At 46.5% G+C, this 27,511-nt stretch overlaps 1 protein-coding gene across 1 annotated transcript in view; it reads right to left on the reverse strand.

Annotated features, from left to right (window-relative positions):
- Positions 1-5,031: 5,031 nt before the first annotated feature.
- Positions 5,032-27,511, reverse strand: part of COL9A2 (collagen type IX alpha 2 chain) — a 137,564-nt gene continuing 115,084 nt past the window's right edge. The window contains exons 29-32 of the mRNA XM_085648025.1: positions 22,229-22,283; positions 15,812-16,000; positions 14,830-14,907; positions 5,032-5,924 (exon numbers count right to left, since the gene is read on the reverse strand). Of these exons, the coding sequence (XP_085504151.1) occupies positions 5,728-5,924; positions 14,830-14,907; positions 15,812-16,000; positions 22,229-22,283 (519 nt within the window). The 3' untranslated portion in view covers positions 5,032-5,727. The remainder of the gene's footprint in view (positions 5,925-14,829; positions 14,908-15,811; positions 16,001-22,228; positions 22,284-27,511) is intronic.

Genomic DNA, 27,511 nt, shown 5'->3' on the forward strand with positions numbered 1-27,511 from the left:
ACCCCTCCTGTGTCTGGGCACTGCTGGGAGGACTCTGCACACACCCCTCCTGTCTCTGGGCACTGCTGGGAGGACTCTGCACACACCCCTCCTGTCTCTGGGCACTGCTGGGAGGACTCTGCACACACCCCTCCTGTCTCTGGGCACTGCTGGGAGTGATAGGCACCCACCCCTCCTGTCTCTGGGCACTGCTGGGAGTGATAGGCACCCACCCCTCCTGTCTCTGGGCACTGCTGGGAGTGATAGGCACTCACCCCTCCTGTCTCTGGGCACTGCTGGGGGGACTCTGCACACACCCCTCCTAATTCACAATATGTACGCTTCGAACATACACGGGTGTGGGTTCGCTCCATGCATACGCGGGTGAGGGTACGGGTCGTACTTACACTGTTGGGGTGGGGGGTTCGCTCCATGCATACGCGGGTGAGGGTACGTGTCGTACTTACACTGTTGGGGTGGGGGGTACGCTCTGTACGTACGCGGGTGGGGGTACGTGTCGTACTTACACTGTTGGGGTGGGGGGTTCGCTCCATGCATACGCGGGTGAGGGTACGTGTCGTACTTACACTGTTGGGGTGGGGGGTACGCTCCATACGTATGTGGGTGGGGGTACGTGTCGTACTTACACTGTTGGGGTGGGGGTACGCTCCGTACGTACGCGGGTGGGGGTACATGTCGTACTTACACTGTTGGGGTGGGGGGTTCGCTCCATGCATACGCGGGTGAGGGTACGTGTCGTACTTACACTGTTGGGGTGGGGGGTACGCTCCATACGTACGCGGGTGGGGGTACGTGTCGTACTTACACTGTTGGGGTGGGGGGTACGCTCCGTACGTACGCGGGTGGGGGTACGTGTCGTACTTACACTGTTGGGGTGGGGGTACGCTCCGTACGTATGCGGGTGGGGGTATGTGTTGTACTTACACTGTTGGGGTGGGGGGTACGCTCCATGCATACGCGGGTGGAGGTACGGTCCATACATTGCCGTACCCACGCTGTGGAATGCTTGTGCGGGCCGTCCCCAGGCCTTTGCCACGTGGGTACGTGCCGTCCCGCAATTGTTGGGGTGACGTAGGTGTGGGCGTGGTACGACTCATACCCACGCTCTTAAGGCGTGGGTACGGGACGTACCTGTATGGTTGTGTTGACGGTTCGCGTCGTGAAGAACTTCCGTTGTGACGGTCGCTGGCTTGGCTGGACACGCCCCCACCCCCTCATAGTGATCAGGGCCTGAGGGTCAGGTATGTCCAGGGCATGTGTGCTGTGTGACTTGGGTGGGAGTTGTGTGTCCTGCCCCTGCCCCCCCCCTTTGCCCATGAGTGTTGTTCTGACCTTCTGCGGCATCTGCGTCGTAACCTGTAGAGGAGGTCGACTGCTATGAGGGCCGGGATGACACGTAGGTTCGGGTCCATGTCTGTCCGTCGCGTACAGGTCCTCCTTGTTCGCGTCGTCCTGATTTCCCGGCAGTTTTTGGCAGCCGGAAAATATTGTCCATGCGGGATGACGTCGGTGCGAATCGTGATTCCTGGTTCGTGAATGGCAGGCTGCGTGCGTCCCGACGTCACGTCGGCGCTTTCCCGGATCGCATTTGTACGTTTATTTTTTTTGGTCGGGGTTTTGTACGATTCGTACGGGAAAGGTGTTTCCGTGCGAATCGTAATTCCATGTTTGTATATTTTGACGATCGGGTACGCGTCGGACGGGGAATGTGCTCCGTCCGACGGTTCGTACCCGGTTTTTACAGGATTGTGATCGGCACCTTGATGTAGTGTAAAATGTAGTTTTAAAAAATAATAAATATTTTAATTTATAATATATATATATATATATTTCTTTTTAATGTTACAGGTGCAAACTTGGATGCACCCACCGTGTGTTCGGCAGCCCTGGTGGAAGCGACGTTGGAATTTATTTGGGCTGCCAGAATCGCCGCCGCAAGGCCCTGCCAATCAAAAAGGTCGTGGCTTATCCAAAGCCAGGAGTGCCCAGCCATACGACGGACACCCGCAGTAAGCCGACAGTTGACATCCGGCGGCAGGCGAGAGATGGTGAAGACACAGCTAGAGCGAAAAGGACCCTAAAAACAACGAAAGTGGCAGGACTCCAGTGGAGAAGAGCCGGGACATTGGTTATAATAATCCTGACATTGGTCTTAAAATGGTTATTGTTACCTAACTGTATTATGAACATTAAAGAGAACGGCACAGTACCATGAACTCCAAAGGGAGTGGCAGTCCTCCCAGAGGCCGCAATTCAACCTATCAGGCCACATATTTGTTTAAATGGTCTCTCGCTGTGTCAGAGAAAGTATGGCTTTTACCGCACTGATGAAGGCGAATGCTGAAACGCATATGCGAATAATAAAGCCTCTTTGAACTACCTCGTGAGTGCATCTTCTCCACTCGTAGTTGTTGTGTAACAAAGCGGGTCTCCACCCCCTGCAAACTTGGATGCACCGGCCGTGTATTCGGCAGCCCTGGTGGAAGCGACGATTGAATATATATATATATATATATATATATATATATATATTACCTACTGGCGATAGCCAGTAGGTAGTTATAGTTAGGACCACGTTTCCATAGGAAAACCTCAACATTCTATTTTGAATAACTTTGGCGCCGGTCGACGAATCCTCGCAAATTTCTCAAAATAGGTGGGGCGCTACGCTCCGCTCCTACCCTGAAAGTCTCGGGGGGATCCGTCAAGCGGGGGCTGAGATAAAAGGGGGGTCCCAAAACGCGTTTTTCCCATGCATTTTTCCATAGGACCTTTAGAACGAGCTACAGCCCGAACGGCTGAACAGAATTTCTCAAAATTTGGCAGAGAGGTAGTCCCTAGGTCAAGGAAGTGCCTTTTGTAGGTTTGGTGTAAATCTGTTCAGTAGATTCTGAGAAAATAGCCTTTAAATCAATATATATATCTGAGCCAGCTTACGGTACGCTTACCGTACGCTTACGGTAAGCGTACGGTGGCGTGCGCGAGCGCGATTCTGATTGGCTCTTAGATCTTAGTAAACATTCGAATCGGCCGAAACCAGGAAGCGGCGGCCGCCATTTTGTCTCTCGCACTGAGAGTGATTTTTAAAATATCAAGCCAAAAAACATGTAAAGGGGCTGTTTTGACAACTCCCTCCCACATAGTCATGTTGAGGGAGTCCCCAAACATCCCCCAAGTGCAAAAACGGTTTTATTTTTTTTTCGGCAATTTCGCGGGGTACGCTTACCGTACGCTTACGGTAAGCGTACGGTAAAAAAATAAAAATAAAAAAAACACTATCCACACTTACCCCACCCCCTGTGCTTTTGGTGGCCGAAAGCCACCAAATGTACAGGGCTTTTGTTAAGGGCAAAAAACACTATCCACACTTACCCCACCCCCTGTGCTTTACAGGGCTTATTATAAGGGAAAAAAACTTAGCATTTAAAAAACCGTACTAATTCACTGAAAAAACCATAGGTTTCACACACGTTATAGTTAGGAATTAGCATTTAAAAAACCTTGCAAATTCACTGAAAAAACCATAGGTTTCACACATGTTATAGTTAGCGGAAATTTTACTGATAAAAAACCAGTGAAATTCCCCCGTTATAGTTAGCGCAGGCAACTATAACTCACGCGACTGCAATCTTCTGCTGATGACATATGTGTCTTTATGAAAAAAAAATATTTGTAATATATGTATAGCTAAAAATGTATGGAAGAAGACATGGGCAAATAAGTGTCTAAATACAGTATTAGCATCAGCAGAGGATTGCGGTCGCGTGAGTTATAGTTGCCTGCGCTAACTATAACGGGGGAATTTCACTGGTTTTTTATCAGTAAAATTTCCGCTAACTATAACATGTGTGAAACCTATGGTTTTTTCAGTGAATATATATATATATATATATATATATATATATTGTTTTTAATATATTTCTAACAATTTATAATTGATTAGAATAATTATTTATTAATTATTAATAAGTAAATATATATATTACATTTTATATGTTTGTTTAATTTATTTTTACATTACATTTATTACTCATAATTGTTAACATTTTGTAATAATTCTAAAAAAAATGAAAGTTATATGCATTATTTACTTCATTTTACATTATTTTTTATACATTTAAAAAAAAAACGATATTTCGTACTTTGACATTTTTAACAACAATATTTTTTTTCTCGCTATTTTAGTACTTACCATTATGAAGATAGGATGTTGATATATTTGACATCGATATTTATGTCCCGATATTTTGGGAACACGATATTTTGTCACTCGATATTATGTCAGTGATCCGGTTTTGCCGCCATGGGACCTTTCAGGAGGTGCAGGCATATTTTGAGTTGAGTAACTGCAGCCATCAGATTATCCTCTCGGGCATGCAAAAGTTATCACCACACCCTTCCTATCCAAGTGGGAAGGCACTGGAATCTCACTCAAAGTAGGTTAGAAGGATAGGCAGATGTCACAAGGGAGAGACTAAAGAGAAGGAAGCCTCTTAGGGGGCTGGTACTTTTAAACTGTGTGTCACATCTCCAGAACAAACTCTGCCTGGTAAAGATCCCCTAGTCAATCTAGACGTTTGCCTAAAAGTAGGAAGGCATCCGGGGTCAGCCCTTAGCGCCAGCAACAATGACCTGACTGACTGCTGCTTAAGTCTTTTTGGCCATCCACCACAACACACACAGATAGGATCAGGTCTAAGAGTTTGTTAAGGTCATTCAGTGAGGAATGAAAGATTTGTCCCCTACCAGTGGACTCAGGCCTCGTTCTGGCCACCCACAATAATGACCATCTATTCCTTAGACCCAAGAAGTCATCCGATCTCCTGGAGGTGCAGGAGATATGGTAGTCTGGCTTGGTCAATAGCAGGCATCCTTCTCATCCTGTCACCCTTGTGGATGGAGGGAGGCATTAGCAACTTTGTCCATGCAATGGCCTCTGCCACACACTTTTGCAACCAACAAGTCACACTCTTGTAAACAGCTGATGTTCGCAATCGCAAAAGCTGACACCATTTGACACTCTCCATAGGACACGTTTGTTTGTTTTTATTTTCTTATTTATAAAACCATCATTTACAAAATACAGAGATTTACAAAACTGGGGACTGGCGGTGTCAGTGGTGGAACAGGACCCTTCTTCAGGCTGCTGGTGTCTATTTAAAACTAAAAAAAAAAAAAGAAAATTGCATTTATTGTAGACAACAAACGTGAAAAACATAAAAAGGATGGAGATTATTTAGCTGATGCATTTTATTATTAGAATTATTAATAACTATTTTTTTTTACAAGTGGTGAGGAAGTGAGACATGGTTATGAGGTATTGAGCAAACAACAACTCCTCCACAATGTATGTCTTGTCTTAGATGGTGGGAAAGTGTGGCAAGTCTTGACCATACAATGTGTTGCGGCATGTCGAATCCTGGAGCGGCCACCTCTACAAGCACATTCTTCCTTCACTCTCCTTGAGCTTCAGAGACCTGGGTGTTCCTTTGTGGCTCCATCTTGGTGCCACTGCTCCGGCAGAAGACCAATCGGAGGCATGTATACGATCAAAATCAGGTGAGAAAAATTGTTCCACACTCATCGGTTTCCCAGATTCCTCAAAGTTTATTTTTTGGGGGCAGGGGATCACTTCTTCCCCAACATTTTTTTCAGAAATGTGTAAAATTGCACTTTGCATGTTTATTAAATAGGCCCCCTGCTGCTGAGAGGGTGAGGTCAGTCTGCTCATCCTTTGATAGCTCCAGCTTCTGTGAGGGATGCAGGAGCATAGGCTGAGGCGCCGAGGCAAGCGGCTGCTTCGCAGAATCCAGGCAGGCCTGCGGGTCCTGGGGACCCTGCACGTCCGTTCTCGCCGGGCGCACCCGGTGGGCCACGCTCCCCATCCTTGCCGTCAGTGCTGTAGCCAGGGACGCCAGGAAGACCTGGAGAGGAAGCAAAAATGGGAGATGTTAAAATTGATGTTTTTAGTCACTCTCACTGTTCTAGAGATTTGCATAACACCTGAGTCTCTTCAGGCAGAGTGAAAATCACTTGTACAATCCATCTCTAGGCGATTATGGCTGGCTCGGTGTTTGTGCACCCAGATTTACTGGGTATGGGAACACAGAGTCCAACTTTACTTGCCAGAAAAATAAGCCAGTAAAATCACTTCATAATTTGGCTGTAACAGAAGCCAAGACGCTGTCTCCATACTCACCTAACCTTTTTCTACTGCGAAGGGGAGCATGAAATCCTTCCCCCTGACAGGGCTTATTTCCTGTTCCCTCTCTACACCATTGACTCTACTCTTGAGGGCCACTTGTGTCCAAGCTTACATTACTCTGCGTGAAAGGGGCGTTCCATGGTTGTGGCTGTGGGCATTCCCACACAATATCCATGGAACCTGACACATTCCCAGATTTAAAAGGTTTTGTAAAGCTGGGAATGCATCACAACCCTACAGCTCCCAAGGGAGGTGTAGGAGTGGTGCAATGAGGAGAAATACTTTTATTTCTCCTCGTTTTTTCTTCTTTCTATGCATGCTGCATTGTGCAGCATGCATGGAAAGAGGAAAATGCCATCAATTATTGTTTTTGTGCAGGAAGCTGTTTCTTCCTGCACAAATACAATAATCCCCCCAGCACAGGCACCCTTGCAACATGATGCAAGGGTGCCTGCACTGGCTCATGGATGCCAATTGTGTGCCAGCAAAGGGGAAAGCACAGGATGTGTCATATTGTTGTTAATACGGCACATCCCAGTGCTTTTAAAATGACGCAGCATGGCGCAGCAAAATGGTTTGCAGGGCCGCACTGCGTCATTTGTTTGTAAACGCGGCCCACTGCTTGGAAGCCACCTCTTACAATCAGGTTCACACAGTTATGCCCCATTTCTTAGGGGTTACCTCATAATTGTACGGTACTGGCTGGATGTTACTACACTGTGATTTTAAGCTCACGTGTGGAGTTTGCACCTCACAAGTACCTTGCAACTCATAATCAGGGCTTCAATATATTCCACATCTGTTTCCCTGTAATGACTCAGGCAATCTCTGGTGTTAAATACACTTTTGTTACACTTAAGCACATAATGATTACCATTTAAAGCTTTTCACTAATTGCATTCCATTATTAATGTGTCATATCCACCTAACATTTTCGAACAAGCATTAGAATTATTGCATGGTGAGGCTGGAGGAAATGGGCTTGGTTTTCAGTTAAATGTACCAGAATAACAGAAATCTTAACTGTGTGTCATATGCCAGGCCTCTGTCACCATATAACATCCAGCCATGCAACAGGTATCATTGCTCCCTACATCTCTTCAACCAGAGACCAGCCTGCTTAGTGCACACTTTGAAACATGGAAACACCACTGTTATGCACTGAAGTTGCATTTTACCTTCAGGTGCACAGCACTCCCCCAGCATATGTGGTGAGCACAGCCACCAGAAAAGAAAACATTCTAAGGATACATACTGATTTTGTCAATGAGTTTCATTTCGAATTATTGTATGTAAATGTATCTCATTTAGATATTCTGAAAATCTTCCAAGGACCTGGACCTAAATGGGCTGTCTCTGCTTTAAAATGCCAGTATCACAGTAAGGGGCAGTGTATATATGGAATGGTATCCTGAGTTTCTTGGCTGTGAGCATGCTTGTTGCAAGGTGTATAGAAACGTCACGGTGGATAAGGAACGCCCGTGTCCTCTTGTTTACCCACTCCTCTGCCTACGACTATGCCACAGACTACTTTGTCTTCCACTCTGTCATATCTCCTACACTATAACCTTTGTGACATTTGTTGATAACCACTGTCTTCATTACAATTATATAATGCTTCCTGCCAAAACCCTAAGCGCACACAAGATCCTCCTCATTTAGAGGCCTATTTATGGGGAAGTCACACAGTGCAGCGCAGCAGGTCACCTTGCTGCACTGTGTAACAGGGAAAGGGCAAGAATGTGCTGTATTTAAGGCAATATGATGCATTCCTGTCCTTTCCCCTGTACTGGCACCCTTTTGGCTGCCTAGTGCCAACTCAGGCATCCTTGCATCATGGTGCAAGGGTGACTGCACTTCATGCATGATTTTATTGTGCAGGAAGGGGCACCTTCCTGCACAAAAACAATCTTGGGAGGCATTTTCCTCTTCCTATGTGTGCTTAAATTCAGCACACAAAGAAAGAGAAAGAAATGAGGAGAAATATATATTTTTCCTAGTTATGCCTTCCCTGGGAAGGGGTAAGATTTTTGGAGCAGTCCCCGGTTTACAAGTCTGATCGCCGTATTAGGATGGTGGCAGTCAGAGTTTAGACCTGCAGGGGGATTCTGACATGCTTCCGATGGGCTCAAGTAGCCCATCGGTCCATTGGAAAGTCTGCATAATCCCTTAATGATGGTGTCTCCTCCGTCTGCATTATGATGTTGGTTACCGACTGCCTTTCCATGTCAGCCTTTCCAACATGGAAAGGCTGTCGGAAAGTGACATTGGGGCCCCCTTGCCTCCTGGCCCTTCACATTTGGGCCTGCCACATGGTGCAGGGATGTTTCAAAACATACATTTTTAAATGGAAGCTTGTGCTGCGGGGCTTTTCCACCCGCCGCAGAAGCTTTCATTGTATAATGGATGTTTGCAACCACCCTATGGGTGGTCGCATCATAATAGTGCGGTCAGAATTGCCCACCTAAAGTCGGGAGTTTCCTTTCCGCAATGGTGTCGACAGAGTAATAAGGCCCTTGATCTAAAGTAGCACCTTTAACTGAGAACAAAGCAAATAATTATATCTTAGAGCTAAAGGTGAATCACCGCGAAATAACAATACTCAGCTCAAAACCTTCTAAAAATAGTCTGAAAACTTTCAAAAGTCAAAACCAAGAAGTATACCATCCAACTAAAGAAGCAGCTCACTTAAGAAAATACGAGGAGCAGATGTGATAGGGAGTTCCCAATCTGAAGTACAAAAGCTTTAAAATTAAGGAGCAGCGCCTGTAGAAAGCCCGCATGCTCAAAACAAGAACTCTTTGTTGCACATAAGGAGCAGCTCTCATTAAGATCTCCAAAGCTCAAAATAATGACCTCTAAATATATGGTGAAGTGGAGACTCCCAATGCTTAATTTGAGCCTGTGGTTGCAGGTAGGGCCCACCGGCACTCATTTGTGGGTACCGGGACACATTTTTCATCATCCGACTTCAACCAGAACAAAAGAGAGATAACGAGGAAAGAAATATGAGAACGACAGATTAACAGTCCCAAAGACAGAAAGCAGGGATTAAATGAACATGTAAAAGGGAAATAAAGAGCAAGGAGTGTATGGTACTGGATAGAGTCATGACGTGATTCAAGACTAGACAGCCGTGGTTTTCAGTAACCCCTACATTCTGCAGCACCAGCGGTGGGCTTCTGAGAGAAACGTTGGGTCCCCATACTTATTGATTTACAAATTAGGCATAGGATACTCCCATTGAAAACTCTCCGTCTGAAAACTGGAAATTTGTCCATGAACTAAAGGAGCAGCTCCTCTAATGGACTCTCAAGTATAAAACTGACCGACCTTTCAGCTAACTTGGCAGTTGCAATAGAAAGCTCTCAAGCTCAAGAACAAACAACAAACCTCAGCTCAGAGAGAACTCTCAAGCTATGAACTTATGGGCATAATATGTACAAGGGGATTGCACCACCGGAACGTCAGGAAGACATTCCGGTGGCGCAATGTCCTGCTCCAAAATGCAGAATGCAGCACACATAGAAGTAGCAAATCGCCATTATTGATTGGGACACCTTCCTACACATAAACAATTATCCCTGCAATGCAGGCACCATTGCACTATAGTGCAAACGTGTTTGTGGTGCCACTAGGCAAATATTGTTAGTGCCAGCACTAGGTAAAACACATGGGGGCTCCGTATTGTTGTAAATACGACGCATCCCTGCATTTTGGAAGTGGCGCAGAGGGGCGCTGTAAAATTTGCTGCAGTGCCGTACTGCGCCATTTCCTTGGAAATATGCCCCTTGATCTCTTCTTCGATCGTAAAGAGGAGCTTACACAGAGACTATCAAATTTAAAGGTAAGAACTCTATCTTAAGATAATGGAATAACCCCACATAGAATATTTGACTCAAGATCGTGAAATCTGCCCTAGTCTAAATCAGGCACTCCAAGTGAGAACTTTCAGACTCAAAGAAAGAAGCTATGGCAATGAACCAAGGCACAGCACACTGTAACAATTCTTCCATCCAAGAATCTACCTTTTACCTCAAGAAACTAGTCCCACAAACATCTTTCGGGTGAATAACCAAGGACTTATCATGAACATACAGGATTTCGTCTGTCAGGAACTTCTGACTCTTCTGTCCCTTTAGGCAGATGTAGCACTTTAATTATGTTTAGCAGATTAATCATGGTACAATGATCACCAAGAGGGGTCTGGCAATGGCTATGCAAGATGCCTCAAAGCCAGTCAACAAAATCTGGAATGGATGATCAGTTTCTTGTGACAAAATTAATGTTTACTTTTTTGCACATTTTGCCAGTGCTGGACATTTATTGGCATGTGCACACAAATGTAAAATGGGCACACACATGCTGATTCACTAATTACAAACTATAAGCAGTGTACAAGCATCGATTTAACAAAATGGGGGGAGTCTAAAAATATTTAACATTTGTCTAAATCTCCATTGAACAAAAATATCATGCTTCGAACTAGAACTTGATGCCTACAGATGCCATTCAAGGAGTGTTTTACAAGCCTGAAAAGAGCAGATTTATTTTTAGCCCGGAATCAACCAGTATGAAGGACTTGGGTTGGGTAAAGGAGGCCTTTTTAGACAGCGGATACTAGAAGGGAAGACCTGGAGCTAAGGAAGTCTAGTATACGTAGATTTATCATCTTTTAAACTATGCAATCCACTTAACCATACCTTTTAGGGATATCAAGCTCTTACGATCGCTTTTTATTGCCCAGGCTCCATTTTGACCTCTTTCATCTTCTTCTCACCCACCAATGTGGGCGGAACAAGGGTCAATGACGCGTTACTTCAAATAAAGTCAGGCTCTCCCCTAGATCCTTGCCCTTCCTACATATACCATCTGGCCCCCATGGAGATAAGTGCCTCGCTGGCTCCCCTGCTTAATAAAATCACCAGCTCAGGTGTCTTTCCGTCAAGTTGGAAAAAGGCCTGTATCAGGCCTATTTTAAAGAAGTCTTCACTTGACCCACAGGATACCAAACATTATCGCCCCATATCCTGTCTCCCTTTTCCTTCCAAAGTTTTAGAAAAAATGATTAACCAGGAGTTGATGCAATTTATTGACTCCAACAACCTACTGGATGTAACAACACGGTTTTAGATCACGCCACTCCACAAAATCAGCCTTAATTATGGCCGTGGAGGAAATCCGTAGAGTCATGGACAGTGGAGGCAGGGCCACTCTTGTCCTTCTTGATTTAACAGCTGCTTTCGACACTGTTAACCATGAAGTGTTGCTGGATAGATTGAACGAAACAGGTATTAAAGATTTTGCTCTGGCGCTGCTGCGCTCTTTCCTTGAGTCAAGATCACAGCAGATTCACTGGGAGGGACTTCAATCTGCTGAACTCTCTCTCCCCTGTGGTGTTCCCCAGGGATCAGCACTATCCCCTACGTTGTTCAACCTATATGTCATGCCATTGGCTAACCTAATTAGAAACAACGGCCTAAAATTAGTGTCATATGCTGATGACACCCAGCTGGTGGTGTCCTTGACACAAAATGTTGAAGTCACTGCGGAGAGATTCAGAAGCTGTCTTTCCAGGGTAATGAGATGGATGAGTTTTCTTAAACTTAACACCGAAAAGACGGAGGTATTGGAATTCGGCCAAAAACCATCCATCTGGAATAACCTCTGGTGGCCTCTAGAGGCGGGCGCTTGTCCTGTTCCTGCACAAAAAGTCAAGAACTTAGGCTTTCTGGTGGATAAAGATCTCTCATTAACTCACCAAGTCAACCAGGTCACCTCTGCGTGTTTCCTGATGATCAAAATTCTTCGCAAAATTCTGCCTTTTATCCCTCCGCCCCTAAGGAAAACTGTAGTAGGAGCTCTGGTCCTATCCCGCATAGACTACTGTAATGCACTATACTCTGGGATTGGTGAGCGACAGCTCCAAAAACTCCAATCTCTGCAGAATGTGGCTGTAAGAGTACTACTGGATCTCCCAAAGCATCATCCCACTTCAGCATGTATGAAGAAGCTGCATTGGCTCCCTGTACGTAACCGTATTCAATTCAAGATCCTGTGCCTAGTGCACAAAGCAGTCCATGGTGGAGGTGCAGATGACATAAAAACGCTATTTCCTCGTTATGTTCCAAGCCGTACTCTTAGATCCACTAATACGGGTCTAGTCGGCATCTCCAAATTTAAAAGGGCCCATTGGGGAGGCAAGGCCTTCTCCTTCCAGGCAGCAAGCTTATGGAACAGATTACCAACCGAATTATGGTTGACAACAAGTAAGACCCTGTTTAGAAAGTCTGTGAAAACCTGGCTATTCACCAAGCCGTAGTTTTCTCCACACACCTCTCTTCAGCTCAGCGCCAAGACGCCTCGGCATAAGTGCGCTTAATAAATACTTCAGTCAGTCAGTCAGAGCTTGTTGCCCTGTGGCTGCGACGGGAAGTCTCCACACGACATGCTCCACTTTTTAATGTTTTGCAGTTATTATGACCTATCGGGGAAGACGTATATCATCCCTATCCCAAACATGCAAACTTTAGGCATGTGCCTTTACCTTTTTATCAATGCTCTATGATAATACTGTATTTTATGTTCTTAGCTTTTTAAAGTCCCCTGTTAGGCTTAGATCTAGCTGTGATTAACAGTTGAGGGCGTATTATGGCTGGATGTGATCTTGGTATTTCTGTTTATTCTGTATACAGTTTTATGCATCTTTTTAATCCTTTTTAAATATTAAGTAAATAAGCATTGTTTTAATATTCATGTAAGTAGTATTAGATGTGGTAAACATTTTATAGACATGGGGGCAGATTTATGTTGCACTTGCGCCACTTTTGCGCCGCCGTTGCGTCACTTTTGTGACGCAGCGGCGGCGCAAATCCTGCGCCATGGTGCGGGGTATTTACAACGTGACGCATCTGGGAGATGCGTCACGTTGTAAAGCCCTGCGCCACATGTAGGCGTTCCAGGGCAGGTGGGGGCGTTCCGGCGCAGGAACGCCTCCTAAAAGTGGCTGAGTGAAATCTACAAGATTTCACTCAGTCACTTTTAGGCCCATGCTGCGTCAAAACCCTGCGCCTGCTTGAAGCAGGCGTAAGGATTGACACAGCATTTTAAAGATAGGGCCCCCCAGATCATTGCTGGAGCTGCGTCGCGCTTGCGACGCAACTCCAGCAATGCGCCACTTTTCGGCACAGATGCGTCACGCATCTGTGCCGTTTTTGCCCCATGGTGCGCCGCATTATAAATGAGGCGCATCCATGGTGGCGCAGCTGTGGCGCATAATAACTGGCGCATCCCTGCTGATATGCAGGGATGCGCCAGTCGTCATAAATCTGCCCCATGATTTCTTGTATATGTATGGCTTTCTTGACTTTTATGGTGTTTTGCAAAAGCCAAATAAAGTTGCTGTTGTTGTTGCCTACAGATGCCATAATGCAGGTTCTCCAATAGTTTGACTTGCATGGTAAAGAACTGTTTCAAATGCCTTTGAGAACAATAGTGTGGAGGATTTGTCCCTGTTCTCTATTTCTCCACTTCTGCCTGACTGAGGTTTTATTAAAAGTACAACCTCGGCTGCCTGACCTTCAGTAAGTCCTCCTATCCAGGTTACAGCAGTTGTCATTGCCACCAATATTAGATGAGCCGGGTTGGCAATTTGACCCTCTTCCTATTAGCCTCTGACTTGCTCACTTTCTTTCTGACTTAACCTTCCAGTAATCCTATTAGCAGTCTGCAGAGACCAGGAAAACTGCATTGCTGTGTTATCAGTGCTACGGTAGGGTTGTCACTGTCTTGTGACCAAAATATTGACCTAAAAAATATTGAGTCCAGAGTATCGACTACTACTACATCGCCAAAGCAATTAGATGTGGAGTTAAGAACTGTAAATCTGCACTTCCACGTATACGGTTACCTTTACGATACAGAAAGCGGTAGTAAATATTGTAGATGGAATCTTTTTTGCAGGTCATTTAGATCACAATATTTTTACATACAATATTTTTTTACCTAGTGATTTCATCTGCTATTGCCCCTGCTCTGGTCAGTGTTTTCAGTCGATAAGAGCTGGAAACTCAATTCCCTAACGTCAGTATACTTTCTAATGCATCTGTGAAATATTTGAGTTTTGTGTCGTTGTAATTCTGCACTACCATGGTTGTTTCTGCGCGTCAAATAAAGTGCCAACTCAACAAAAATATGTTTTATCAATCGTGAGCTATTGTGTTAAACTTTCCAGGTGCTCTGAAATATTTCTAGAACATGTCATAGAGATCTGAGTAGAAACCACGTTTGTGGAAGTCTGTCTGTATGAATTAATTAATTCCCATATAATTAACATTAAGCATTTAAAAAATATATGCCTGAGTTACTGTTTGTAAGATGTAAGCAGAAGCCCTTACACTACATATTGCGTGTGCTAAGCACTCGTCACGGCATTTGCAGGGAGAATAAGCAAGCATTTCTGCATATTTAATGGTACTGATCCTATCCACCTGTCCAATGGGTCATATCCATCATAGGATCATAGCCGAAACCCGTGCTCCGCCCACCGACCCCATACAGCCCCTTCCATCTTTGAAATTCGCCCTTCTTGGGCATTGGACATCCGAGTTTCCTGTTGATCTTACCATGGATTCCAGGTGGTCCTGGCATACCCTGGTGCCCATGACCAGGATTCCCTCTGTCGCCTTTCTCGCCTCTTTTGCCTGAAAATCAAAAGAAGACATGAAATTAAATGAAACTACATTAAGTTAATTGAAAGATGATTGGACTCGTGAACATTTGAGAAAGACCCCAGATACTGTGGTACAATGACAGAAGCTCTTTCTCCCTATGACATCCTCCGTATTTCCCAAGTTACAGTCCCCATTAGAGCTGACCACCAAACTCCTCATTTAATGTCTTCTTTATTGTCCTCTCAGTCCTCAAAAGATTCCCTCAAATGTGTGATAGGCGCAAGCATTGCCTATATTTTTCAAATCACATAGGTTATTATGCGCTATTACCCCAAACACTTTGGACCTGATTCACAAAGGTAAACTTAGACCAAACGTCTACGTTTACGACTTTGGTAATTCACAAAGGGCATTTACAAGTACTATCTTTATGTCCACAATCGGGGCGGATCTCCGCTCCGAGTACAGACATAAAGACAGCACTCTTAAATGCCATTTGTGAATTCCCAAAGTTTTAAACGTAGACGTTTGGTCAAAGTTTACGTTTGTGAATTGGGCCCTATTAGTGCAAATCTCTTCAGTGACCATTTGCAGGTCCGTTAACATCAACAAAAGTCCATCATTTTCAAAATTCAGCACAAGCCCCAGTTGTTGCGCTATAAACGTTTCAGACGCTTCTGATGACATTAGGCGCTGTATAAAGCCCTTCCTTAATTCTGGACCCCTGCAGGTAACACTGGACCTTCCTTCATTCCAATGATAATTGACCCTCTGAATGTAGCTGCACTGGGATGAAGGTTGGTGGGTTTCTAACCTACAATGCATCACCAGCCTCCCAGAGCACAAGACTTACTACCCATAACTCACATACCTGGCAGAAAACGTTGGTTCACCCGCATCCTAGCCACACAATTGCGATATACAGGCCACTTACCCTTCGGGCCTGTGTTGCCAATCTGGCCACCAGAACCAAAGATGCCGGGAACGCCACGTGCACCAGGATGTCCATGAGGTCCTTGTCCTCCCGGGGATCCAGGGGGTCCAGGTGGGCCTGGGGGTCCCATAATGCCCGCTCCACCGAGGACTGCTCTCTGCGCACTCACTGCTACCTCAGCCAACTTTTCTGCAATGTGAGAAGTAAATATTGACACATACAGTCCTCTATACAGCAGGGCCGCCTCTAGACACAACATTGGACATAAAAGTTGTGGGAGAGAACATTGTGGGTCTAGTGGGGGCTAGGTAGGGCTGTGCAGTACATCAGAAACATAACCTAATTGAAGAAATGGTCAATTAGGATAACATGTAAATGCCCTGTGGTGACGTCAGACATGTATGTTCTTGAAGGAGAAGCAAGTGTATTAAGGGTTATAGTTTGACGGGCGGGTTACTTCAGCACAACCGTGACGGATATCCTGTCCGCCTTCTTACAAGTATATTATAACTCATGGCACTTACAAGAAGGCAGGTGTGATATGCATCATGTTTGTGACAGAGTATCTCGCCCGGCAAGCTCTGAATCAGGCCAAAGTGCCTTCAAGGCACCTGCAAGTCACAGGATCCAATTCAGACATGTGCATGTACCCCGTCCGTTCCGAACTTGATAAAAGGGAAGCGTTTTCAGTTGATGCAGTTTTAACGTTTACAGCGTTTGGAAAGTACAAGCCTGTTGAAGTAAGCGCTTTACATATACAATGTTTTTGTTATCACCATTTAATTTTTGCAATTACTTTTTGTCCTGGGGAATCATTTAGTCTGCACCCTTCCTTTCTCTGGTCGCCGTCAGCCCACAAATGCAGGTAGCTATCATAACATTGCACAAGGCCCCACGGGACTGATGGATGAGGAGGAGTAGAGAAACCTGTCCTGCTGAGGTGGCAGTTTTAGTGACAAATTATTATTTTTCAATGATTTATTTGCATAAAGTTTCTAAGCTTATGGCCCAGTATGGCAGACGCACCTTAAAAGTGCTCCAGGCTCCGGCCCCCTTAATCCGACAACATCTTAATGCCCGCATTGCCATCTTACACCTCAGCCGCAGTCGGAGCGGAATGCCTGGAGCTGCTCGGAAACCGATTCGCCCCTCTGACAGCCAGAGTGCAGTGCCTGGCGGCCTCCTGGGCAGCCCGTGCGACTCCGATGCGCCAAGGCCCCTGTACGACGACCGCCCCGCAGCGAGGTGCCTCTTGGAATCGCACGCCTATAGAAAATCTACACGGCAAGCTCTGCCTGGGGTTGGTTCCACTAAGTGTCCCTGCGACGGCTGTGAGTGGAGGCCGCCGGACCTGCCCGGACTACGCCGGTGCCAAACTGAAGCAAGGCCCAGAACACAGCCGGAGTCCGAGCACCGCGGCCGGGGTGGTCCCTTTCCCCCCGGACCTGCCTGCTGCAGACTGCATGCGAGAGGCGCAGAGCCATGCTGACCTGCGGCCACGGACAGTGGCAATCTGAGCGGTAGATCTAGACCACCTTCTCTATGCCTGGCAGTCTGGTGGCAGTCCCTGCAGCCAGGCGGTGCTGTCGGGCACGGGGCAGTTTCAGGCCTAGGCCCAAGCACATGTGGGATCCTGCCGAATACCTGAGCCCACCTGATCCGCATTGTGGGACCCAAAGGATCTGCCCACTCACCTCCGCTGGCCTACGCTGCTAGCGCTGCCCTGCTGCTTGCACGGAACCTCGGGCCTAGCCTCCGGCCTGCCGGGAGGTTTGCAGGAGGGGATGTGAGAGGCTCAGGGGCCGCGTCGGGCCCAGGCCTGCACGGGTTGCCGCGCTCAACTGCGGACACTACTTGGGGGGCTGCTGAGTAGACCGGAGGAGAAGATAGTATGTGATGTGTGGGGCCCAGGCCCACCCTGGCTGCAGTACCTACCTGCCAATTCCCTAATATTGGGTATGCTGCGTGGGGCTCTGGGGACGTGGGTGCAGAACTGGGCCCGGGGCCACATCGAACTTGGCCCCACCCTTGTGCCTAGTGGGAACATCATCGGACTGTTCCTGTGTGCTGGGGTGGAGCTGTTTGTGCTGCCATAGCTCTCATTTCCCTCACACAGATCACCTCCTCCCCCATGCCCCCCCCTCCTGCTTGCCTCACATCTCAGGCCCTTCCTAACGCACCTGAAGGGTTACATAGCTGGGAGCTGTACTGCTGGACCCGGGGATCGGGCCCAGGTCTGTCTCCCTAATGGACTCGGTGTGCTGGTCGCACTTGGTCTCTGCCACGCTGCTTGAGCAGACCTGAATGACCAGGGACGAACGGCTGCAGGCTCCATCTTCCATTGAACCCTTGCCCTCTGCCTTGCTTCCCCATCTCTTGCCTGGTGCGCCACTGGGTGAGGGCCCGCAGCCTATATGCGAACCCAGCGAACTGAAGAGACCAAGGTGGACTGGGATACCTCCACGCGGAGCCACCTGTGAAAGCAAACACTCCTGAGCAGCGTTATCACCTTAACCTACATGCCCGCCATTGCTACAAATGAAAGGGACTCGCGCGGGGCCTGACTCCGCCTGATCACCAGCCGCAGTCTCTATTCTTCGCAAACGGCGATTTGGAACACTCCCAAGAAATGGGTCGACAGCGTGGCACCCCTAACTCAACTTCCTTGCAGCCCAACACCCCGACCACACATCCAGAGCGGGGGGAACATGCACCAGACACAGTGTCCTCATTGGTGTTGGAGACCAAGTTAAACTCTGTGTTAAATGCTGTGGAGAGACAGGGCACCTCTCTAGCCCAGACCAGAACCTCGCTCGAAGACCATATCGACAAAATTACTGTTGATTTCACTCTGCTGCATGATGACCACCGCAAGCTTGCAGACAAAGTGCGGGATATGGAACTCACTCTTGCAGAAGACTGCCCTACTGTCACAGACACAGCTGTCATGGCACGCGACCGGAGCTGACGGGTCCACCTTCTAGAACTTCACGCTGAGGATGCAGAGGAGCGATCCCGCTGGAATAATGTCTGCGTCATTGGTCTGCCCGAGAACGTGGAGGGATCCGACACAATGGAATACACCGAGCGGTGGCTGCATGCCCTGCTCCCACCAGGCTCGCTTTCTCCCTTTTTTACAGTTGAGAGGGTGCACCGTGTCCCGGCAAGGCGTCCTCCGCCTCGCTCGTGGCCTCGGCCTTTCCTAGTCCCATGTGAGGCTTGCAGGCTCGTAGGAGTGCGGGTTGACATTGTTGCCGTTCTCTTTTTCCCCGACTACGCAATGGTATTACAGAAAAAGCAGGGCTCCCGTACTCTCTTCACTTTCCGGCCCACCTTAGAGTCACTGCTGATGGGGCTTCACACTTTTTTCATGGGACGGAGGAGGCCTGGTCCTGGCTGGAGTCCGTCACCCGACTGGGGGCGTTCCCAAGGCACAGGGAAGGTGCACCGCCTACACAGCCTCGCTCAAATACCCGTGGGAGAAGACATCTACGCGCCCAACCCCGCTCGGCCCTCCCAGCCTCTTACAGTATCAAACTTGGAGCGGGTGATCCAGGAATGTAGAGAGGCCTTTCAGGCTGTTGCCACGCTGAGTATTCACGAGTCAGATCGGGACTTGGATGCCACTCCTGACCTCCCCCTCAGCAATTACAGCTCCACTACAGCTTCGCCCCTCAGAGAGGAGACTGGACCACCCCCAGATGTCATGCCTCGAATGGCAGATGAACTGTTCTAAAGACATTAGGGCAGATTTATGAGCCCCTTGCGCCACTTTTGCGTCACTTTTAACATGGGAAAAGTGACGCAAAAGTGGCGCAAGGGGCTCATAAATCTGCCCCATTGACTCTATCATATACTGTGCATGGCAATGTTACACTCTATATGCCTCCAACTCCCTAGAATAACTCACCTAGCTGACCATTCACTTTAGCACTTCATGGTCATCCAGGCACCATTTTCCTGCTATATCTATCTACCTAACACATATGAGCGCGTTACTGCATCACGTGGGGACCGGCAGAGGAACATCTCCAGCGCTCCCGACACGTCACACTGCCACTCTCCCCGACCAAATCAGTTGATCTGTTGTAGTGGGTTGTAATTCCCACAGTTTGGGTGGATACATGTTGTTCCTCTGCCCCAACCTAGTTATCACATGTTGTTTTGCCACCCCCTTCTTTCTCCATTCACCCTTTCACTCTTCCCTCTCTCCTCCTCCAAAGTCTCAGACTATAGCGCGTCGCTGCCCATATCCAAGCGATACACCCATCAGCGGGTGCGACCTCCTGCCTGCTTCTCCTGTTTACCACCATGGCCCCCCCAGGTGCAGACCATGCTAGCATCCATGCACACACCCTTAGAGAATGTCGTCCATTAACATACTCTCTTGGAATCTGAAGGGGATGCACACTCCTTCACGTCGTTATAAAACATATGCCTATCTCAAGCAACAGTCAATACACATAGCGTTACTGCAGGAACCACACCTCATTTAGTCAGAGACACATCATCTCCACTATAGGTGGGGCGGGCAGGTACTTGCCACAGATTATTCAGCACATGCAAGAGGGGTGCTAATTTGGGTGAGGCCAGGCACCTCATTTCATGTCGACGAATCCCTGACAGACAAAGATGGGTGATACGTCTTTGCATGTGGCCGCCTGGACGGAAGCCCGACTGTGAGCAGGCCTCATACTGCCAGTCCCTATCAGCTATGTTAGCGTGCTGGAGCTCCCTACCTTGGCTTATAGGTGGAGATTTTAATGTGGTGCTCAACAAATCTATAGACAGGTCATTCTCCCTACCTCCCGTACAACTGCAATGTCTAATGCTCAACCACTAAGGGACTGGCTCTCTCACTGGCACCTAACAGATATCTGGCGCGCACAACATCCGGCGACCAAGCTTTAATAATTTTCCTCCCACCCGCACAACCTACACATCTGCATTGACAGCTTTGTAGGATCCGCAGCGCTGCTTACCGGTTGTCACTATCCTGACTACCTGGGAGCACACATTTAGACCACAACCCTCATCTCATCCAACTTAGGTGGCCAGGTGCTGACCAAACCATGCGCTTGTGGCGCCTTCAGCCGGCAGCCATGGAGGTCTCAGGCTACCATGAAACCACAGGGGAAGCCATATGCACATACTTTGACGTTAGCACAGGCATGGTGCGGACAGGGGCTCAGAATGGGAAGCACACAAGGCAGTGATTCAGGACCATTGCATGGGCCTGACTTGTTGCATCCGCAAGCAGCTGGACAAGGAGGTGTCGCAGATAGAACACTCGCTCCTCCAGTTGGAGACCGCTGCTCTGGCTGACCCAATGGAAAACCAGCCCTTGGCGGAGGCAAGGCACAAACACGCGAAACACCTGGAAAGATTACGATTGCTGATCTATGCTGCCCACTATGCCCGCACTCATTTTTCTGTGGACAGAGCATGTCATACTGGAGTGGCTAATTAGGCAGGAGCAAACACAACAGCCAGTACTGGACACCTACTCTACACCCAGTCTGACATACATGTTGAGTGTGTTGGACACTACAAAACACTATACAGTTCACGGAATGTGCCGGACTTGCGAAATTTGGACAAGTTTCTCTCTCCCCTTCCCTTACCTGCCATCATTTTCTTATTTTACTTATCTATTTTCTTCTTCTGTGGTAAACCCTTTACCCCCTGCCCCCCCCTTTTTTTTGCTTTTAAATTAAATCATTTTTGTTTCTTTTTCATTCTGTTTGCATCTGTTTCATTTAGGGTTTTCTGCTGTTTTTCGTTGTTTTCTCCTTTGTTATTTTCCCCTGTACTACATTTTTCCTCTTTAATTACCTATTGTTGCCAGATATTTTCTGTTTTCCCAAAATGTTAATTAATCTATTTTTCTTTTTACTAGATTTTTTGTTATTTTCTATCAAAGTTTTGAGTAGTTTGAATTTTTCTTTGCGAGGTAAAAGTTTAAGAGTAATAAATTGGAAAATAAAGAAACGTATTGAAGTAATACCACAAGGAGGTGGAGGATCAAGTAACTGCTCTGTGCTTCAGAGCAGGCAACCTAGCGCTGCAGTAAAGTACAAGAACCTGTGGTCATAGAGTTTGCTCCATGCTCAGGAAAGAAACACACACACAAACACACGCGCGCGCACACACACACACACACAAGTGCCTAGTCACTGAGGGCCTGATGTAAGAAAGGGTTTTTCCCATTCTGTGTTTATGGGAAAATGTGTTAGTACATATAGCTGTGAGTTATGTAAAAAATGCCAAAATATAACACAAGAGCAACAAGTTGAAAGTGGAGTAGTTCAGGAACTTTCCTATATCTAAACTGTGAACCACATATTTGATTGTACGACTCCCCACCGGGCCAACCCAACGTAAGACAGCGCTCAGAGAGCACATGTACGTACTCACCTTGTAGCATCTTCAGGACTACCTCCTCAATGTGCCTGTCACCAGCATCTCTTCCCTAGAAGCAAAGGAGAGTGAGCAGGTGAGGTTAGTGGTGCAATACATACTGAGGGGACAGAGATACATGTAATTGGGAGGGCTAGAGGAATTTAGAGACCCTGATAGCAAGAGAGAGGGAATGAATGAGGGAAGTGAGTGAGTGGATAAGTGAATTAGTGTGGGAGTATGAAATAAGTAGATTAGTGAGTGGGAGATATGGGGAAGTGAGGGAATAAACAGTTAATTGGAGAAGTTAGTGGGCATGTGTGAGATTGAGTTTATGAGTGGGAAAGGGAGGGACAGAGATGGAAGGAAGAAGTAGATATGTGAGTGTGAGAGTTTCTAACTTGGAAAAGTGAATGCCAGCACCATGTAAAAACAATTCAGAAAGGCAGAGCAGATTGGCCCAATTACTTACCGGTAATCTTCATTACTCCTAGTCCTACTTGTACACATCCTAGTCATTACCAATGAGATGATCCCACCTCAGAACAAGAAACATCAGGAAACACTGAAATGAAGTCCAGCCACCTATCTAGGTGGCATGAAGAGGCTTACATATACTGTATCCTTCTGACAACAAATCTCAGATGAAGGACCTTAATGTCACAAGAGGAAGGGAGGGTGGCAAAAACTGGGACAAGTAAAAAGCCTGGAGCTGTGAAAGTAAGTAATCAGGCCATTACCTCTATGTCACTCGCCCTCTTCCCAGCCAGAATCCCGAAGCCCAAACTGGACTTTATCAGCAATAAAGAGCATAAAAACAGTACAGGATTTCAATACACCCCCTTGATTTATTGATTTATTGAAGCCTGGAACCAATGATGGCATAACAGACCCTCCCACCCAGCTCCAAACTTTTTGTCTATTCTCTTAAAGTCAATAATTTTGTACAGAAGTGTGAGGATTTTCTCAGATAAAAGCTCTGCAAATTTCAAAAGATATATATAAAGAAAGGTTCCAGGGACATTATATTTAGGAAATAGTATAAATAAAACCTTAGAAATTCACTGAAAAAAACAAAAGTTCAGATTGTATACACAAAACCATAGAAATCTAGCAGTTATAGTTGCCTGAGCTAACTATAATGCATGCCCCTGCAATTCACTGCTTATGACCTCACATATTACATCACTCATAACATGGCCAGTGACATCACTGTTGACATCACTCATGACATCTCAAATGACTTCACTGATGACATCACTCATGACATCACTAGTGACATCATCCAGTGAGTTTGAGTGTTTTCTAAAGTTTTCTGAGTGTTAACCATATATACTAAGACACTAAAAAAGTTATATCGTTATACTTTGTGTACTACTAACGAGTGAAACTATTTCTAACATAGATTATGTGAGCGACTGTTTGACTGTGTGTATCCATGTGTAAGTAGGTGTCTGAGCGGCTCTATTAGTGTGTGAGTGGGTTGTATGGGTGAGTGACTGGCTCTGTGAGAGGCTGTAGGGGGTGAGTAAGTGACTGTGTGTGGCTGTGTGGTTGAGTGAGTGGGTGTGTCAGTGGTGTATGGGTAAGTGTATGGGTGTATGATTGACTGCATCAGTGAGTAGGTGTGTGAGTAGTTGTATGGCTGACTAACTCAGTATATAAGTGGCTGTTTGGGTGGGTGTGTTAGCGCCTTTATATCTGTTTGACTGGATGTGTGAGTGGCTGTATTGGTGAGTGAGTGTGTGCATGAGTGGCTGTATGTGAGTTAATGGTTGTGTGGGTGGCTGTATGAGTGACTGGATGTGTGAGTGGCTCTATGAATCAGGAAGTGGGTGTGTGAGTACTTGAATAGGTCTGTGAATGGATTTGTGAGTTGTTGAGTGGGAGTGGGTGTATGTGAAGTTGTATAGAGGTGTGAGTGGGTGTATGAGTGGTTCGGTTGATGAGGTATTCAGTGATATGATCAGTGTTGTCATTTGAGATATCAGTGATGTTATCAGTGATGTCATTGACCATGTCATGAGTGATGTAATATGTGAGATCATAAGCAGTGCATTGTGGGGGCATAAGTTATAGTTAGCTGAAGTAACTATAACTTCAGAATTTCTATGGTTTTGTACAAGTGAATTCTGAGCCTAACTATAACGCCCTTGTAACCTTTGATTTTTTTCAGTGAATTTCTAAGGTTTTTGTCAATTCTATTTACTAAGTATAACAACCCTGTAACCTTTGTTTTTTTCAGTAAACCTCTACATTTTTTTTAATTCTATTTCCCAACTATAATGTCCCTGTAACCTTTGGTTTTTTAAAGTGAATTTCTACGGCTTTATGAATTTTATTTCCTAAATGTAACCACTAACCTTTGCTAGTGAGTGTGTGAGTAAGTGGATGGATGAGTGTATCAGTAAGTCTGTGAGTGGATGTGTGATTCTCTGAGTGGGTCTGTGAGTCGGCCTGAGAGTGTCTGATTGCTCTCTTCTGCTCGTTCTCTGCTCATTTTCAGCCTTTTTTGCTCACTTATGACCTTTATTTTGCCTCTTCCTGCTCGTTGCTGACCTTTATTTTTCCTTTTTCTGTTTGTTTCTCACCTTTATGTTATTTTAATATGCCTCTTTCTGCTCGTTGCTGACCTTGATTTTGTCTTTTTCTGCTTGTTTCTCACCTTTATTTTAACTCTTTCAGCTCGTTTTCATTCGCTATTTTGCCTCTTTCTGCTCATTGCTGACCTTTATTTTGGCTCTTTCTGCTCGTTTCGGATTTCTAATATGCCTCTTTCTGTTTTTGACTGACATTTATTTTGCCTCTTCCTGCTCATTTCTGATCTCTATTTTGCCTCTTTCTGCTTGTTGTTGAACTTTATTCTTCCTCTTTCTGCTCCCTTCTGACCTTTATTTTGCCTCTTTCTGCTTGTTGCTGACTTTCTCTACCTCTTGCTGCTCATTTCTCACCTTTATCTTGCTTGTTTCTGCTCTTTGCTGACTTTTACTCTGCCTCTTTCTGCTCCCTTCTGGCCTTTATTCTGCCTCTTTCTGCTTGTTCCTCACCTTTATTGTGCCTCTTTCTGGTTGCTGAAGACTTTTACTCTGCCTCTTTCTGCTCATTTATCACCTTTATCTTGCTTCTTTCTGCTCTTTGCTGACCTTTTCACTGCCTCTTTTTGCTCATTTCTGACATTTATTTGCCTCTTTCTGTTCGTTTGTGACCTTTATTCATCTTCTCTCTGCTCATCTCTCACCTTTTTTGGCTCTTTCTGCTCATTGCTGACCTTTAGTTTGCCTCTTTCTGCTTATTTCTTACCTTAAATTTGCCGCTTTCTGCTCATTGCTAACCTTTATTCTGCCTCTTTGTACTAATTTCTGACCTTCATTCTGCCTCTTTCTGCTCGTTTCTCACCTTACCTTGCCTTTTATTGCTCTTTGCTGACCTTTATTCTGCCTCTTTCTGCTTGTTTCTGACCTTTATTCTGCCTTTTTCTGACCTTTATCCTTCCTCGTTCTGCTCATTTCTCACCATTATCTTGCCTCCTGCTGCTTGTTTCGCAACTTTATTCTTCCTCTTTCTGCTCATTAGTGACCTTTAATCTGACTCTTTCTGCTTGTTTCTCACCTTTATTTTGCCTCTTGCTACTCTTTGCCCCTGAGACCGTGGGGGAGCCTCAAGGACCCGCGGTCCCTACCGGCTCCCTGCCTCCCGTGGGAGCCGTCATTTGTGCTACACGGATAGAGCTTCTGAAAGGCAGCTCCTTGCATGCAGGAGCAATCTTTTTGTCTGTTTCCCTGCCCGCTTGACAGCAGGCGGGGAAACCTACAAAACCTCCACTTCCAGCAAGCGAGAGCATTTTGTCAGCTCTCGCTTGCTAGAAGCGGAGTGTTTGCTCTGACTTGGTGGAAGCTGTTAAAGCTCCAGCCAAGTCACAGCAAATAGCTATGTCCTCTGGGTGGGCCCCATGGGACATAGACGGAGCCGGTCCTGGGGGGTGGTGGTCCCCAGAGCCATAATTGGCTCAAGGAGGGGGCTGTGTGGCCCCCATCCTTCTGTGAGCATAGGCCAGTGCTGAGGAGGTGGTGGTCCCTAGGGCCATATATGGCCTAGGAGCGGGGCTCCCCCTCCCTGTTTTAATTGCATTTTAGGCCGTGGGGCAGTGGGGGATCCTGGGACCAGGGGTGGTGCACACAGGCCCCCCATTGTTTTTAATTTAGCCCCAGGGAGGAGTTAGTCCCCGGGCCTTGAACCCACCCCATGAGCGGGTCTGTTCAACCCCCTCCAAATTAAAGACAAAGCCTCAGGGAGGTGGTGGTCCACGGGGCTCAAAAGAGCTCAGGAGGGGTCTGTGCAACCCCCTCCATTATATTAAAAAAGCCCCAGGGAGGTAGGAGTCCCTGGGGCTTAAAAGAGCCTTACGAAGGTAGCCTTGTGTGCCCCCCTCCTCTTATTATTTCCGTATGCCCCCAGGATTGGTGGAGAGGTGTGGCTCACTGGTTAGAGGCGGCAGATCCGCAAGCAGAGAATCGGCCACGGACCAGGGTTCAATTCCCGACGCGGCAGGGTCGTGGACCAGGGTCAAAATGGACTCGATAATTCTCGCCTCGGTACCTACTCTAACCAGGAACACACTCGGCAACTCTGGGCATTAGCTTGCCTCATCTCCACAACGGCCCCCCACATTCGCCGGGGATGCCTGGTTTCACCTTGGAGATACCCTGGAGGTACCATCTCACAGGGATAGCCAGGACGGGTTCCCCAGCGGTCTACAGCGCCAGGACGCCTCAGGGTAGCAGTGCGCTTTACAAGACACATACATTTACATTTACATTTGGCCCACTCGGGGGCAAATTACTAGAGAAGCAAGGGAGTCTGCACCTCTTTTACAAAAACAAATATGTGGCAGCCACGGAGCCAGCACGACTCCAGCTGAAATAAAAAAAAAAATGCTTTTTTGCCCTGTGGGACCATTTCCCAAAGAGGCTTAGTGAGTCAGGGTTTTCCTACTCTGTCGCCTTCTCTTTTAAAAAAAAAAGAATTGTGGAACTCGGCTGAAGCTGAGTCCTAAGATTGTTGCCAACATATCCTGTTTGAATTGTTGGCATCCAGTCACATTTCAGCACGGGAACTGTCGGATCCTCAGAGGATCCGCTTCCTTATATATACTAATTTGTTTTAGTTTCTTATTTTTCAAAAACTACTGAACAGATTTATACCAAATATCAAAAAAGGTTCTTTCTGGAACAAGAGCTACCTTTCTGTCAAATTTGGTGTACTTCCATCTAGCAGTTTGGGCTGTAGTCGCAACTAAAATCT

The sequence above is a fragment of the Triturus cristatus genome, chromosome 3_2 (genome assembly GCF_964204655.1).
Source record: "Triturus cristatus chromosome 3_2, aTriCri1.1, whole genome shotgun sequence".
Lineage (NCBI taxonomy): Eukaryota > Metazoa > Chordata > Amphibia > Caudata > Salamandridae > Triturus > Triturus cristatus.